Source organism: Lycium barbarum, chromosome 6 (genome assembly GCF_019175385.1).
Source record: "Lycium barbarum isolate Lr01 chromosome 6, ASM1917538v2, whole genome shotgun sequence".
NCBI lineage: Eukaryota > Viridiplantae > Streptophyta > Magnoliopsida > Solanales > Solanaceae > Lycium > Lycium barbarum.
Genome location: NC_083342.1, coordinates 118,731,400 through 118,749,195, shown reverse-complemented (window position 1 = coordinate 118,749,195; position 17,796 = coordinate 118,731,400). Strand labels below are relative to the sequence as shown.

Genomic DNA, 17,796 nt, shown 5'->3' with positions numbered 1-17,796 from the left:
GCAAGGATAAGTAACAAGTACTAACTAACCTTGTACCCTAATTCGTGTCCCTTGTTTACGTAGTCTAAACTTAGCAAATGATTTTGCTACTGACTAAGAAGCTATAAACTATAATATATACTCCTTACTTATATTTCTATACTTAGGTTGTCTACATCACATCCCTTGGGTGCGACCCTTCTTGAACCTTGCTAATACCGAGTGCTTTGTGCGCCGGGCTGCCCTTTACTTATATTCCCGTGCCGTACGAAATCAATGAATGCTTTGTGCGCCGGGCTACCCTTTAATTATATTCCTGTGCCAAACGAAATCAATGAGATTCACTATGGAAAGATGGTTATCTAAAGAATTTTACATGAAATGAACTGCTCTTGAGCACTTCTCTAACAAGCCCGAAAATAATTTTCTGTCATTCTGAAGCAGCCCTTTTAGATGGATCACCACACTCCTTGATGGTACACTTTCTCTTTCCCTCTTCCTCCTATATCCAAACAGAGAGATGTACCAATTTGGTTATTTCCTTTTTATTCGTCTGCAATAATTTAGCTCCTTACTAAGATCTCATTTATTTTTATTAAGATTAAGACGTCTGAATCTAAATACACATTTGAATATTAGTATGTGCATTAAGATCTAGATGTCTAGATCTGAATGTAAATCTGAATATTGAGATGTGGTTTCTAAATCTGAACACTGAATCATTAAGATTGTTTGTTTTCAATATCTGAATGTGCACGCGAAATTACACTATATCAATAAAATATTACAGTATAAAAATCTCATTGCAGCATAATAATTTATATTTTTTAATAGAAAATAATATTTTGAATATTTATATTTGATAAAAAAATTTAGACCATCTGAAATGCAAACTAAAATTTATATACCATATAAAAACTACTGTAACAAGATAACATGATTTTTTTTTTGAATTCAACATAACTTAATCTTTTAAATAAAAAAAATCATGCAGCTAAATAAAATCTTTGTTCACTTACAATTTTAAAAAGTAGTGGATAATTTTTCAAAGTTACCAAGAACTAAGCTGACAAAATTTCAAGAATTCTTACCCAGATGAGAAAAACACAGAACCCTTCTCTACTTAAGATGAAAAAACGAACTTCAACATAATTTCAACAGTTAATTCAACTCTGTAAAACTTCAAAATTGAGCACAAAACTCATAAAATTTCCAGCAAATTTTCAAAACTTCGCAGTTCAAAGATATTTCTTTTCTTAAAAAGATCAAAACTTTCTCGAGACTTGCTATAAAACATTCCTGCTCTGCTTTAATAGTACAGACCCAATTAAAAAGAGTACCACAAAATGCCACAATCACATAGAAAAGGACCTGCTTGTTGTGATTGGTGCGTTAATCTTTTCCTATGGGTTTGAGTTTCTCAACTAGAACTACAGAATGGTATAATACATATTATCAAAAAACCTCAATACTAGGCAGTAGATTGATAGACATCTATACACCCAAACATATTGTGAATGTAGAAAATACTAAGTATACAATATACTTGTAGTGATTATGAAAGTCCATCAGTTCAAGAGGAAATTTGTGCCGAGAAAAGAAGAAAGGCGTGAAAGGCTGAGAAGAGAAGAAAGAGGCGTGAAAGGTGAACAACCGTATTAATTTAATGAGTCTGAATGGAATAAGGCCTCATTTGTTTTAATTAAGATTAAGACGTCTGAATCTGAATGCACATCTGAATGATTAAGATGTTCTCTCTAGATCTGAACACTGAATCATTAAGACTGTTTATTTTTCACTATCTGAATGTGCATAATGTATTTATTTAAACATAATAAATATACAATTCAAATTAAAAAGTAACTAAATAGTAGCAAAGAAATATAAATTTAATAAAATAAAATATTATTTTATAAAAAAAATGAAACATTTATGTTCACTAGTAATGGTGGAAATGTTTTGTTGTCGTGGTGGACGGTGAGTGGGGGTGGAGGGGTGAGTGGGTGGTTGGGGTGGGGTGGGGTTGGTGGGGCGTGGGGCGTGGGGTTGGTGGTGGGAGGTGGGGGTGGGTGTTGTGGGGTAGGGGTTGGTGGTGGGGAGTGGGGGGTTGGAGTGGAGGGTGGGTGGTGGGGTGGGGTTGAGGTGGATAGGTGGGGTGGGAGTGGAAAGTGGGTAGGGGTGGGGTTGAGGTAAAGGGTTGGGGTTGGGGTTGGGGTTGGAGCCTGTGATAAAAAAGTTTCATACAAAAATACCTCTTAATGATATTAAGACTTGGTTCAAGATCTTAATGATTAAGACCTATTCAGACTCAATAAGTGCTTAGATCTTAATGCAAACAAATGCACTTAATGACTTAAGGTCTGAACCATTCAGATTCAGACCTCCAGTAAATGCAAACAAATGAGGCCAAGACTCTCTTACAAATCTGATTTATTCAGATCTCAACTGTATTAATTTAATGAGTCTGAATGAAACAAGACTCTTTTACATATCTGATTTATTCAGATCTATTCAGATCCATTAAGAGGTTTTATAAGGAAACAAAACAAATGTACTTAATGGGCTGAATCTGAATAATTAAAATTCAGACCCTAAAAATAACTTAATTGGTTGAATCTGAATGATTAAGATTCAGATCTCCATTAACCGCAAATAAATTAGTCCTAAGTGTCAAAATATCTTGTGAAGTACTGACTTGGAATATATTCCAATATTATATTTGTCGTTTTTCTTTTTATAACTAAAATGCGTCAATGAAGTAAAAAGGAATATCTCGAAGGAAAAATATTCTCATAATGAGGGGTGGTCAATAGCACCACGGCAATCTGGCTGTTTTTCAAGAGTATCAGTCAAAATCAAAGCTTTATTTTGTGCTGCTTTCGTTTAAATAGATAGTGCGATAAGAAGACTGAAATAAAATTATTGAAATTTTGTCTTAGCCCAAGTTGAATCTCACATTACAATTAACTTTGTAGAATAAAATTGGAAAAATCAATTAGATTAGATAGCAAAAAGAATTCCAGGTTGGTGGCGTAATCGTCATTTTCCATTTTGTTTCTTCTTTGATTTAGTGTGATGTTTTTCTTTTCGTGCTAGATTTGATAATTGTAAATTAATCAAGAATGCAAAGTGGTATAGAATCTGCTTATTTGATATGGGTATATTCCAGTTTGCAATGGAGGATAAGTACTGTTTGCCTTAATTTCATAAAAGATGTCAGGACGATAAAATTTCATATACTATCACCTATTGATTTTTTTTGTCTCTCCTTATGTAGTTGTAATGATTCATATAGTTTTCCAACAAATGTAGTTCATTCATTGTTTTTACTTAAATCTGATTGTTTTATAACTTCAGTGGACAAGAAATCTAATTGTTTATAACTGTGATTCGGGACTTTGCCTTAATATAGTTAATATGTGATCATAGTTGATTGTATAAACACTTCATAGCCTTGATAGAGCTAAGACGTGATCATAGTTGGATCGTGTAAACCACTTCATCTGAAAATTCAAAACTAAAATGGCAGGAGCCACGTTTGTTTGTTTGTTTGTTGTATCTGCAAAATACGCCCCTTCACATACGGTCCTAAATCATTTTCGTGGACCCATTATGTTTTTATTGATGTGGCAATGAGCCTGAACTGTGTAAATCGCTTTAGCTTATTAGAGATGATATTAAAAAAAAAAATATTAGAGGTGATACACGCTTTTTATTGATTATTTATTTTATGTCCACAGGACTACAACAATCCTGACAAGTAGTACCTTTCTTTATGCCTTTTGAAAATTGCAATCTGCTTGTTAGGCTTCTGTTGAGTGCTACTACAAATATCAAAAATACAATATTTTTACCAGGAACTTTTGAACGCTTTGACCTCATATTCAAATTATGCTAATCAAACCTCTTCTATCCCTGAAACGGCTCATGCTTTTAATGACATGAAAATCAAGAATTTGCTACTAAATTGTCATTGCTATTAACAGGCATTGATAAATGATAATTCCAAATAGAGCAAAATTCCTAACTACAAACAAGTATTTAAAGAATTTTAGCTATGAGTGCCAGGAACTCTAACAATTCAGTCTATGCACTTGCCTGGCCCTAAGACTTCAGCAAGATCTTGACTGGCGTGGAGCATCATCAACAGCACTTGGTGCATTTCTTGCCTTAAGATCATCGACATAATTCTGGTATATGTAAGTACAGAAGCCCCAAATGGCCATCAGCATGGCGATTATTTTCACACCGTTCATCTTGTCATGGAGGATTACCACAGCAGCAATAGGGGTGATCGCCAAGGAAAGCGTACTAATAACATTAGAGAACAATGAAGACACCACAAAAACCAAACCTACAACCCCAACTGAGCAAATCTGCCAAGCTATAGCTGTCCAAACCAGAGTCATCACATATGCAAGTTTTCCAGCAGTAAAACTACCCATTTCCCCTTGCAAAGTCTTCCATTCTCCGCTAGCAAAGAGACCCACTATAGAGACCCCGGTGGCTACAAGTGCTGTGTATATTTGCATCTCCAGAACCACAGAAAACGTTTCTTTCTTTAGAACCTTTTGGAACGAAAGCTGCATAAGGGAAAGCAAGAGAGCGTACATAGCTGAAGCGGCAAGAGTAGCTAGAAATCCAATGACATATTTCGACTTAGTTACGCCCACAGGCTTATCAGAATCGTCGTTAACAGCAAGAAGAGAAGCAGATAAAGAGAGCACGACCACAGAATTCATAATCAATGCTGTGAACTTTTGATGGTTCAGGAAGAAAGAAAGGACTGCACTGAAAACCAATTGAGTTGCACAAATAAGGGAATAAGTAGAAGCAGAGAGATACAATAGTCCGATGGAATACAACATGTTGTCTCCGGCAACCAGTGCACCAATTACGAAATAGATTATGCTAACCGTGATGATAGAAGATCGAGTGGAGCCTTCTGAATGATTTTGAGGAGAAGAAATGAAAAAGTAAGGAATGAAAAGAATTGGAAAAGCAGCTGTCTGGATGACGGTGGCCATCCATTTACTATTTCCACCCTTCTCATAGTAAAATCTTCCCAAAATTACAGCAGCAGCTTGACCAACGAGAAGGAAAAAAATGTTAAGTGCCACCAGAAGCCAAAAGTGCAGACGGTTCAGCTTCGCCAGCGGATGCTGCGCATTTGAGGTACTATCTTTTCGCAAAATTGGTTGCTGATTATCTGCTGTTACAACAACAATCATAAACATACTGAGTTTGGTATCACCAAATACAAAGAACACAACCAATGAAGTTATCAAAGGCACAATGCAAGAGAGGTTATAAAGCCACTTGTCCTGTCTCCTCTAATATCACATATCTAGATACCTCAAACTAATATACCTCAAATTCATAGTTACTTTGTGCCAAAAAAAAATAAAAAAATCTTTAACAAGCACAGACAGCTATTCAGGGACAATTATTGAGAAGTAATCCAAGAACAACAACTACTACTATGTCTCATTACCAAACAGAAGTATTCCAACCTTTTCTTAAATTTCTTAGGTTTGCAAAAGATGTGAGGACTCTGTGGACTAATATGGATCAATTTCATTGGCAGTGCTGGTTACTTCAGCTAAACTTTAATTCTTCACCAAGAAAAGAGAGAGAGAAAATAAAGCTTACCCCACAGTAACTTGAAGTGTATGAAGCAACAATAACTCAGAGCTGAAAATGTAACAACTAACTCATATACTTGACACAATGGGGAAAAAAAAGATATACTTTATCATTTCTTCTTTCTAAATTTACGGTTTGATCAAGAAAAAGATTTACACTTTTTTCTCAAATTTATGGATGATATCAGGGCGCAGGGGTTTATCAACAGAAAATTACACTGTTTATACCTAGTTAAAATTATTATTTTTATGTATATACAGTATATATTGAACCGTTTGACCTTTTTTATGTGTTTACTTATTCTTTATTCATAATAAGGGAAACAAAAATCCATCCGCATGGAAACAGCAAAGATGAATCCAATTAATCCCCTTATCCAAACACAACCCACAATACTAATAACTCAACAACATAGTGATCAGAAAGAAACCAGAAAATCAAGCCACAGAAACCCCAAGAATCCCTTTTTCCATTTGAAACAACCCAATGACCATAAATAAACGAAATCCCACAAAATATAAACAAAAAATGAATAGGAATATCACATGTATTTATGTAAAAATACAGATAAAAGGAGAAAGGGATGACCTGTCATGGTGGAAAAGAAGGAAAAAAATTGGTCAAGCGGCCACAATAGCAGCCTTAAAGTCAGTGAGAAGAACGGAACTTCAATAAAATACAATTATACAAATGTAGTAACCGAATCCAAATTTAAAGGAGAGAGTTAGATGGAAAGAGGATAGCTGAATTTACTACTACACCCCCCCAAAAACTACCCCTTAAATATTACGTAAGAAAAAATAAAAAGAACGTTGGAAATTGAAGGCATATTTCGAAGGGTCATCAAACGAAAATGAATGGGAAAAAAGTAGAAAACTGATGACGATTGAAATTGGCGGTGCCTGGGTATTCACCAATTGGAAGGTGAAACGTGGGGACAATTATTTGAGAGACCCGTGACGAATAAATGAGAACATAGTTTTTTTGTATATATGTTTGACTTGAAGAAAGCCAAGAAAGTGGTGTACGTACTTTTTAATTGGATTGGATAAAAGTGATTAGATTCACCATCTAAAAGGTGAAAGACCGAAAGGTATGAGAAGGGTTCGTGTTGCGTAATGTCTGGGGCAATTTGCACGATTGTCCTTCTTTGGGGGTGGTCTATAATTTTTGTCCCTCAAATTGCGTCGGTCTTTAATTTTTACTCCTTTTTAAAAAGGTGATTGAAAATATCCTAAAGTTTTGAATATTTTTTAAAGGCAAAAATTAAAGACCAGTGCCTTTGAAGGGCAATCATAGCGAAAAATTGTAATGTCTGTCAATTAGGACGGCCAATTTGCACGATTGTCGTTATTCGGGGGTGGTCTTTATTTTTTGTCCCTCAAATTGCTGGTCTTTAATTTTGTCTTTTCGCTTAAAATACTCCGATGTTTTAGGTTCAAATCCCGGTTCAATAAAAAAAAATCGCAGGGCAGAGTTTCATAGAAAAATTAGGCTTGTTCGAACAAAAGGTAAGGCCTAACTTTTATAGAATCCCAGCAGAGTAAAAAATATATATATATTCGTAAGGCAAATTATGTCTTAAGGCATAACTTTACCCCTCGGCCTGCATAATTTTTGCCTTAGGCATAATTTAAAATTACAGGAGTTATGCCTAATAAGGCCTAACTTGAAACTACAGCATAACTAGGCCTTAGGCATAAAACTACAGTTAGGCGGATAAGGCCTATCTTGAAACTATAACATAAAAAAATGGGCAATTTGCAGGATTGCCCTTCGTTGGGGTGGTCTTTAATTTTTGCCCCTCAAAATGGCGGTCTTTAACTTTTGCCCTTCAGGCAGAATTTATACATGGGCAGAATTTGCAAATTTCTACCCATACAAATTCTGCCTTAAGGATAGATTTGCGAAATTCTGCCTTGCGATTTTTTTTTTATTGAGCTGGGGTTCGAACCCACAATCTCAGGATATTAGGCGAAGAGCAAAACTTAAAGACCACCAATTTGAAGGACAAAAATTACAGACCACCCCAAATGAAGGGCAATCCGCGCAAAAAAAAAAAAAAGTAACGAAATTAGGTCGTATAAGGCCTAACTTTCGCGAAACCTAGCCTTGTAATTTTTTATTATTATTTTTTTTTACCGAGCCGGGGTTCAAACCCAGAACCTCGAAGTATTTTCGACCACTTTTTAAGACAAAGGGGAAAAATTAAAGACCAGCAATTTGAGGGACAAAAATTAAAGAGCAGCGCGTTTAAAGGACAATCTGTGCAAAAAAAATAAAAATTGGGACTAATGGCTGATATGGTGTAAAGCGACATTTGGTACAAAGAGTAGTTATACAAGAATCTAATTTTTTTGGTCAAGGTGTTTGGGCGACAGCTTACACCCAACTCAATTATTTTATCGAATACTTGTCACCTTCCATGTATATGTATTTCTTTTCTAAACTTGATCCTAGAACCTCATGATATTCCTCTCCCTTCATTGATCACAAAATCAGAACCTTGAGTGATATATAATTAACGAATAATGATAGAATGTTATAAGAAATTGATAGTAACACATACTTTCACTGATTAGTGTTTATACACACAGGTGAAAAGAAAAAAAGAAATAATCAGATTGAAGAAATTAACTTATACAGATTTCATACTATATCATACCATCATAAATTTTTATTTATCTTACAAGAAGCCTTTCTTTAAAAGCATTTATGTCATTTGACATGCTTTTAATGAAAGATTGTTAACACGAGCTGATCATTCATTGATAACCCGAAGAAACATATTGAAATTGTGCACTATGGTCTAACTAGAGTGCCGTTTTTGTACCATTTATCTTAACATACACAAATTTCCAGACAAGGTTTGAAAAGACTTACTGAAACATGTATCGAAACCAATAGTGTATAGCAACACAGATTGTGTGAGATTCTTTTTGTTTCAGAAATTGCGGACAGAAAAAGGTAAAATTTTGGCTCAACTAATTTTTTGTAAAAGAAAATAAAAACTCACACAGCTTGTATCAATTGTGTGAGACACAAAATAAAGTTCCTCACATTCAGCCATTACTCGCTCAAGAACGGCCAACCAAAATTTCCGATTACAGAATTGCAATGAATCAGCTGATAACATGCTCTTAGAAGACTTGTTCCATAAGGGGGCTGCTAAATAGCATAGGTCTAGAGACTGATACAAATAAGTCACACATACTACGTCTTACTCAGCTAGGATGACAAGCTCCTGTGTCCAACTTTAACAAAAACAAAAAATTCAAATTTTACGGTTGTCAACGAAGAACTTTACAGACAATAACTGTTGTCGAAAACAAAATAAAAGAACTGAGTCGAAAACTATAGAATTGCAAACCATAAAATTAACAAGCACATCCTCCTGATTGTGCCTGTGATTGGGATGCATTTGTGTTGCTTGACTTGAGGTTGACATCAACCATGTCTTCTTGCTTAGCTGAAGATAGTGTCTCCATTCCTGGCAAAGCTGCCGCAATTTTCCTAAAAAGAGGCTGCAAGAGTTGAATATGCATCAGCAACAAAATAGCAAGTGGGTGCAAGAAAAGCAGTTGAGAACAATAACTCAGTAACATCAGAGCACTGATGTTCTTTTTTTTTTTTTTTAAATAAAAGGGAACCCGCAGCCGCTACCCTTCGGGTGCGTACAGGGTAAACCCTACTCCAGTGTAATAGCCAACAAATCACACATGAGAGACAAAATGCACTAGGCAAGCCCCGTGCGACGAGCTCGACCCACAAAGCATGCTCAAAGCACTGATTTTCTCGCATGACAGCACAAATGATGCAGATTGTTATCTTCCATACGAAAGATAAGACTTCCTCACATTTTATTGAAGCAAATTATAAAACTAACATCACTTACTTTAATATTGAATCCAGCTTTCGCACTGGTTTCAATAAACATCACATTTAGTTCGCGAGCTTTCGCTTCTCCTTCCTCAATTGAGACTTGCCTGCAATTTTCCACAGGACCAAAGAATGCAAAAGAATTATATGTCATAGGTATAGTAATTTTTTATTTTTTTTATTTGATAGGTTCATAGGTATAGTAATTATAAGAATAACCATAACAACACAGTACTCCAGTTGTAGATAGCACAACACAAAGCTCACTAACATTTAACCATTCCTGGGGCACAGAGCCACAGACTACTTGTTCCCTATAAATCTCTACCATTTCTTCCACATAGAATGGAACTTGTAGCAAATATTTAACCATTCCTGGGGCACAGAGCCACGCTACTCGTTCCCTATAAATCTCTACCATTTCTTCCACAGAATGGAACTTGTAGCACAGATCAAGAAAGTGGCAGTTACTTTATCACTCCATGAGGAAATGCAGATTACCTCTATTACTGAACAAGATAGGTGAAAAGGTTACAAATCCTAATACTTGAGCCCCGGTGCATTACTAAGGAACTTTCTATTTAGATCAGACAAAGCTTAAACTACATTCCTATTCAGCAATTATAACATACTGAATGATCATGAACTAACGATAACTAAAACAAACTCATTGAAGACGAAGAGTTTCCGAAAGCACCCATACAGGTAGCTAGTCAAACAATCACATAAATGTCAACTCACTTCTGCTGGTCAACAGTACAACCCAGACCAAACTAGGGCATCCCAACAACTAAAGCCTGAATAAGATCCAGAGCACCAGCGGAAAATAAGAATCTCATCTACCCTAATAGTTTTCCACCCCAGCTTAGTCAAGAGCTTCATACTTCATAGTTCCTGATATGGCTGAATAAACTAAATCTTAATCACTATTAAAGGATAAGTGTTGACAGGATTCATACTGTAAGTAAAGATGTGTAGCTAAATAAAGAAAACTAGCAGCTCAGTTCAGTCGCTATATTACACAAGTTTCAAGCACTTTTAAATGAACTGAGCATTTGTAAATGGAAATCATAGCTCATTTCTTGATATTTCCTTTGAGCTAGTTCTGCGACCAAAGAATATATCGAGACCCTACGTTTTTCAGTTCGACAATGTCAATTCATATCTAGATAGGTTTTGTAAGCTTAAGGAAAAAATGTTGGATATCCAAGCAAAAAGAACACATGAATGCAACGACAATTATATTCAACTAGGCTATGGGTTATGCAATAATAAGATATCTTCAAGTCTCCTTCAGATAAAAGAAGGGGATGGTCAAGAACTTCAAGCACGGTTTCTGTGGCTTAAAGCCCACATGTTTACTGTACAAGAATTACAACATCAAGACCCTACTATTCAAAGCTGGCCATGACATTTTCAAACTTAGATGCTTCCATGATACGTCGAATCTACAACCAAATACTAGTCATTTCGAACCCTTTAAATTTTTCCCCACATATATTTATCCAACTTTTTATACAATAATGTCAAAGGCTCGCCTGAGGCCCCCTTAAACTCTCAAGTTATGTTCAAACAGGCCGAGTAAGTCGCCTCGCTAAGCTGACGCTTCATTTCAAGCATCAAGAAGCTAAGGCATCTGTCATCACCTATAGGCTCTACCTTGAAGAGACCGCGAAAAAAGAACTATATCACTTAATATTGTATTTTTTTTTTTTAAATTCCTTTGTCATATAGTAGTTGCTTGTGTTTACAGCTATTATCCTTAAATGAAATATGTTTTTTTTCTTCATTTGTGTCTTTCTTCGTTAAAGCCTCACTTTATTTGCACTTTGCGCTTAAAGCTCCAAAAAGGATACAACTTTTTTTGCTTTTTGCCTTTGATAACATTGTTCCTATATTTGCCGTGTTTAGCCCCATTCAGAAGCATAGGTTCTGGTATTTGAGCCGAGGGTCTCTCGGAAACAGCCATCCTACCTTGGTAGGAGTAAGGTCTGCGTACATTATACCCTCCCCAGACCCCAAGATGTGGGATTTCACTGGGCTGTTGTTGTTGTAGCCCCATTCAGAAGCATAGGTTCTGGTATTTGGCAGGAGAGTTGCTAAAACATAAAAATCCAGCAGTAGTGATAAATATAACAGCAGCTGTCCAGTCATAATAGTTTGTCCTCTACTCCGAAAATGCATAACAAACAATTAGTACATAATGTAGAATCCATTTCAAATTATTCAACTTTTAACAATTTAGATTTTAGAGCTCTCAGTTTACTTTAACATCTTCAAAAATAAAATTTAGAGCTCTCAGTTACTTGAATGCAAATAACTGGTGAACAGGATGATGTTTGACATCAATATGATTCTCAATCCCCTTCTATTTTCATCTTTTACATAATATCTGGATATCACCACCTTTTTAAGGGGGTAAAAGTGGGGGTGTTAACCATCAAGGAATTCTGTTAGTAGAGACCTTGACATAACATAACCAAAATGCAGGAAGATAAGACCACAAAATTGAATGAGATGAGCTAAGAGGACAAAAAGGAAGGTGAAGATTCCACATCACATCTCCAAAAAAAAAAAAAAAAAAAAGCTTCTCTAACTCTCACACATTGCGTAAAGGAAAACAAGAATGAAAAAATTAACACTACCTCTTCTCAACAAGATCAGTTTTGTTACCAACAAGGACAATAATAACGTCACTGCCCCTCTCAGTTCGAACCTCCTCAATCCACTTTGAAGTGTTTAAGAAGGACTGCCTGCCTGGAACCAACAAGAAAAGTACAGTGTCACTTTAGCAAGGGATATGTCGTTGAAGTAATTCTTCTCCAAGCAAGGATAAAAGATAAACCGAGTATGATCAGAAAAAAACTGCACAGTATTGAATAGTGACATACTTGCAACATCATACACAATGACAGCAACAGAGGAGTCCCTAATATAGCTTGGTATCAGACTCCTAAATCTCTCTTGACCTGCAGTATCCCTGAAGTGTATCATGAAAAGGCAAATTTTAGAGCACTTCAAAATGTAAAATAATGCTACATCCAGCATCAAATGAACCAAACAAGAATCCTGGCATGAATTTTTTTCCGAATTAGTGAAAACATGTCACAGAAAATTTTGATACCATGAACTGGTTTCATAAGAATGTCTTTGTCAGGCCGGGGCATTTTCATAATATGGCTAGAAGTTTAATAATTACTCATAATCCAACTGGAAGGCATAGAGGAAAAACATAACTAAAAAACCCGTTTTAGCACAATATAAGAACTGACCAATTGTCGTCCTGATATATGTTACACCCATATAAAGGCTAGCTACATCACTTTTTCATGAAATAGGGTAAGTCAAGGCATAACATTTTACTGTTACTTGTCTTACCTCGAATGCCTCCTTAACAACATTCACAAATGTAAAGTACTAAGAATATTGTTAAAACAGCGTTTATGCTCATCACAGCAGGCATTGGCTCATCAAGAAGTATATCTTACCATAGCTGCAATCGTACTGTACGATCTTCAAGGTACATAGTCTTTGACAGGAAGTCAATACCAATTGTAGCCTGAACAAAAAATTCAATAATATGAGGATACCTGATAACATAACTTCTACTTTGAAAATAAATAAAAAAGGAAAACGGCTAAAATTTGGAAGAGAAGAGGGAGTTGTTCCTTCAAATGGAAATACTTCCCTAGAAGAGGGGAAGCAAGGACTAGAGTCTAGATTAAAAGCAGTTTCACGGTCAAAAAGACACATAGGAATCCTATTCCATCAAGGCATGGGAATTGAGGCTTGTTTTAATCATTTGTCTAAAAGTCAGCAAATCACAAGATAAAGTGAATCATTTACTTCAGACCAAACAAAACAGTCAGCCACAGTAAAGGAAACATCAAACACTTTATCCAGAAAAAAGGAGGGAAAGAAAGATTTGAGAATTTATAATAAATTTCTGAATCTACGTTGGTCGAACTTAAAATATTAAGTTCAGATTAGAGAATACATTCTAACTGTATCTTCGTGAGACTAATCCCTATGGAGAGCTGGTTTTTCAGGCATTATTTGATGTAACTCATTTACATACATAACACTCCCCAGAAGGTCCTGTCACCTGTGGATTATCTTGTCAACAATGTTCAAGGAGAGCAGTTTTTTCGGGTTATTAGAGAGTGAGGAGACGCATGATAATAAGCCACTACTTATGCCCATTTTCTCTATTCCTTTTCTTAATGAGAAAACCTACACTTTTACTAATTGTATATCACGAGTGTCCTAAATGCTTTAAAAATTTATCAGTTATTAAGGCAACCAGCTTCCAGAGATCAACCTAAAATTCGCAAACAGAAAACTGACATATAGTCTTCAAATAATGTATTCTACTCTAAGCAAATAATATGACCAACAATGCATTGTGAAATATCTATTATCGTATGCATTGATGCACACATCGAACAAATTATACATACAAGTGCCAATAGATGTGCTTTACAGATGACGATCTCGACAAATTACTAGTAAGTCCTTATGTAGCAAAACGAACAAACAGATCGGCAGAAAGAAAAGGTAAACGAATTAAGAAAGCAGTATACCTGATAGGTGTTATCGAATTTATCATACATGAATCGGGTGATAATACTGGTCTTGCCGACGGATTGATCTCCTAAGAAGACAAGCTTATACTTAGCAAGAGCCGAAACCGGAGCCATCTAATCGGATCTTTTGGTCTAACGTGGCGGATCCGATCAGGATTTTCCGACAAGAGTATCAGAGATCTCGCCGGAAAATGATCAGCAAAGGGGAGTGTAGGCTTAGCGAGAGAAATTAAGTGTTTGTGTGTTTGTATTGGAAGAGTGCGTAGCGCGTGAGGGGTGTTTTTTAAGAGGGGTTTGGGTTTCGCCGAAACACGGACTCTGCATTTTGTAACTTGAATGAGCACATGGCATTATGGTGATTTGCTGGATCTCATAAATCTTTAAAAAAAATCCGCTGCGTTAGCAACCTGACTTGCCTTACATGTGCTCTACAGGCCGTCAAGCTGGCCTATATATAATAATAAGAAATTTCTTTCTTCCTTTTTGCTGTATTTCGTGTTCTTCTCTTTTCTATTTTCTGTGCCTTTTTTCTTTTTTCCAAGTTGCGTAAATATCTTACAAGCCATTGCAAAAAAAAAAAAAAAAAAGGATGTAACACACACAAGCAGCAAATCTTACCCCTATTTTGAGAAGATAGAAAGTTTGTTCTTGATAAATTCTAAACTCACACAAGCTAACACTATAAATTTTGGTATGCTCTAGGTGAGTGTAAATATTTCTTTACTGCAAAGACTTTCTACTTTTTGTTGTTACACAATTAAGGAAAGAAAGCAATTTAATATATTAAAAGAGTAAATTTTAACTATGTCGGCAAGTTATACTATTTGTAAGTAAAACGAAAGAAATCCACCTGGAGCCTGTGTGATTTATTAAAAGGGAAAAAAGAACCATCTGTCTATGATTTCCTTTTTAATTTGCAATTTGCACCATGCATCTCTAGTCCAAAAGATTTGCTTATGCACGTTACTTTGGTTAAATAAATCATTTATAATCCTGCCCCAAAAAATAGTTGGCTTGAGATGAGTTCAGCCGAGATGAACTAAACAATGAATAATAGTTCAAAGCCTCAAACTGTTCAAAAGGAATTTTTCTATTAACTATCTAAAATAACGTCAAATATATATATATATATATATACTTGTATGGGTAAAAATTGAGCCTTGCCTAAACACATGGACCAACATTTGATTGACACGTATCAATTAAGACAACAACGTAGAAAGAACTAACGGTAATGCCGAGCACATCATCTATGAAGAGGTAGTTGATACCGACGATTTGATCAACGAAGAGAACATCAACGGAAACAACATATGAGATCCTCTTAATTGCGCATTAAATAGAATTAATGCAGTAACGGCGAAACGGTTTCTGACAATTAGAATCAAGAAATTAAATGACAATCATTAATTCAGCAATTAATGATTGCCGTTACATACACCTAACGGGAAAGGCACCAGAAAGGATCAAAGACCTATAAATAGTACTTTCTCTTGCATATCTAGGCATCGAATACTTACTGAAAAATACACAATTCTGGATTACTTTCCACTTATTATTATTATTATTATCATTATTATTAGGCTTAATACCCAGATGGACCCTTAAACTTGACATGTTTTGTAAGATAGGCATATAAACTTACAAGGTGATCAGATAGACACTTAAACTTACTCAAAGTGTATTTTTCAAGTTTTCCAGTTATTTTGAAAACAAAAACTATATTTTTCAAACACTCACAATTTTCATGGCCAAACAAGCCCTAAATATAACACAAAATATTTTTTTTTAAATGCAAAAATAAGGCAAACGCATATACATGAGACTATAAATGTGCACTTAAACCAATAAATACTTGCTAATCGCAATTTTGCAGCTTTCAATTAACTCGGGTTTTTTTTTTTACACTTGAATAATTAAAAAGCAATAATTTTAAACCAATAAAAATCCTTAAAAAAAGAAATTTCAAATTAAGAAATTTCTAAGTTCAGTATTTCAAGTGTAAAAGAAATTTCAAATTAAGAAAACTGTAAAGCCGAGAAGAAAATCCTTAAAAAAAAGAAATTTCTTAATTTGAAATTTCTTTTTTTAAGGATTTTTATTGGTTAAAGTTATTGTTTTTTAATTATTCAAGTGTAAAAAAAAAACCGAGTTAATTGAAAGCTGCAAAATTGCGATTAGCGAGTATTTATTGGTTTAAGTGCACATTTATAGTCTCATGTATATGCGATTGCCTTATTTTTGCATTTTAAAAAAAATATATTTTGTGATATATTTAGGGCTTGTTTGGCCATGAAAATTGTGAGTGTTTGAAAAATATAGTTTTTGTTTTCAAAATAACTGGAAAACTTGAAAAATACACTTTGAGTAAGTTTAAGTGTCTATCTGGTCACCTTGTAAGTTTATATGCCTATCTTACAAAACATGCCAAGTTTAAGGGTCCATCTAGGTATTAAGCCTTATTATTACTATGATTCTCTGATCATGAAGCTCTCACTCATTCTTGGCAAAGGAGAAATCCATTACTACTATTCGCCACAATTGGCATAAGTTTACTTTTTCTCTTTATTTACTTAATCATATTCAATCTTGAATAACTTGCTCGTGTTAATTCAATCATTTTTATTGAATTGCTACCGACTGTAGTTAACCTTATTTTACTTTTAACACAAATTTAACTATTTGGGCAATGTACGATTTTTGACTCAAACAATACTATAAACAAATCAATTAAAACATAATTACAATAATTTTGCTTAATAAAAATAAAATTAATAATATCTTAGCATAAAAGTAGCATGCCATAACACGTTAACCATGACGCTATATTAGCTACTTAATTGAAAACAGAAAGAAACTTGAACCGCGCCTTTTCTGTTGAGGCTCTTCTTCTTCATACAGGTAAACACTCCCCTGCTCTCTCTTCTGTATACCCATTTTGCTTTGCACTTCACAAGCATACACAAATCGTGAAATTACGTATGTATCATGGATTTTCGCAAAAATTGTTAATTCTCTTAGATAAACTTCAATCTCTCTTGAATTTTCTATTGTCAATTTACTACTTCGTGTCATTTTCAACAATGTGCGGTTCGTATGATCACAATATTGCTGAATTACAACTTTTCTCTTACTCACATCTACTTGGATGTATGATTGACAGCGTTAACCGTAGGAAATTTGACGAACTACATTGCACTTTCAATATCGTTAGTTGCAATAGCAATGGCCGTTGAGCAGATGGCTTCGGTTCTCCTTATATTTTCTATCATTTTTAGGTTTTGATCTATAAATCATGTTATTTCTTAGTTTAACATATCTATGATCTATGTAGCAGTTAATAGGAGTATTTGTTAGTCGGAGTGAGTCGGTGCAGTATCCAATACTCCTTACATCCTAATTTATGTGATACTTTTCGCTTTTTGAGAGTCAAATGAATAAACTTTGAAGCTAAATTGGATTAGATTAACTCAATATTTTAAGACTAAAACATGTATTTTAAAAATATTTTAAAAATACTTGAAAAGTACTATAAGTTGCATGAAAAATGTACATCTTAAAATGTTGGTCAAAGTTGACTGCATCTCGGGAAGCGAATTTGGTACAGAGGGAGTATATTTTATGCTGCTTAACTTATGTTTGGTTTGTGTTTGAAAAAGTGTCACCGAAAAGATGAGTACTGATGCAATAGTTGATTCCATCATCT

General features: G+C 34.8%; 2 protein-coding genes across 3 annotated transcripts; both read right to left on the bottom strand.

Annotated features, from left to right (window-relative positions):
* Positions 1-3,927: 3,927 nt before the first annotated feature.
* LOC132645851 (probable purine permease 11) lies at positions 3,928-6,481 on the bottom strand. Of its 2 annotated transcripts, none has more exons than XM_060363087.1 (2): positions 6,214-6,481; positions 3,928-5,191 (listed from the first exon to the last, which is right to left on the bottom strand). In XM_060363087.1, the coding sequence occupies exons 1-2, from the start codon at positions 6,218-6,220 to the stop codon at positions 4,092-4,094; spliced, it is 1,107 nt and encodes a 368-aa protein (XP_060219070.1). In that variant the 5' UTR covers positions 6,221-6,481; the 3' UTR covers positions 3,928-4,091. The 2 variants fall into 2 exon arrangements, with proteins under 2 accessions (XP_060219070.1, XP_060219071.1); XM_060363088.1 differs by having other exon boundaries at positions 3,928-5,188.
* A 2,226-nt stretch (positions 6,482-8,707) lies between these two features.
* On the bottom strand, positions 8,708-14,490 carry LOC132645852 (ras-related protein RABH1b). Its single transcript, XM_060363089.1, has 6 exons — positions 14,088-14,490; positions 12,993-13,063; positions 12,396-12,484; positions 12,150-12,261; positions 9,521-9,611; positions 8,708-9,149 (listed from the first exon to the last, which is right to left on the bottom strand). Exons 1-6 carry the CDS (start codon positions 14,202-14,204, stop codon positions 9,003-9,005), a joined length of 627 nt encoding a protein of 208 aa, XP_060219072.1. The 5' UTR covers positions 14,205-14,490; the 3' UTR covers positions 8,708-9,002.
* Positions 14,491-17,796: the final 3,306 nt, after the last annotated feature.

What these genes read in the sequence shown, in the direction of transcription:
- LOC132645852 (XM_060363089.1), bottom strand. Translation starts at nt 14,204, where the DNA reads ATGGCTCCGGTTTCGGCTCTTGCTAAGTATAAGCTTGTCTTCTTAGGA. An exon ending in AATTCGATAACACCTATCAG is followed by an intron (nt 13,064 to 14,087) that starts GTATACTGCTTT and finishes TTTTTTGTTCAG; the next exon opens with GCTACAATTGGTATTGACTT. An exon ending in ACAGTACGATTGCAGCTATG is followed by an intron (nt 12,485 to 12,992) that starts GTAAGATATACT and finishes GATACACTTCAG; the next exon opens with GGATACTGCAGGTCAAGAGA.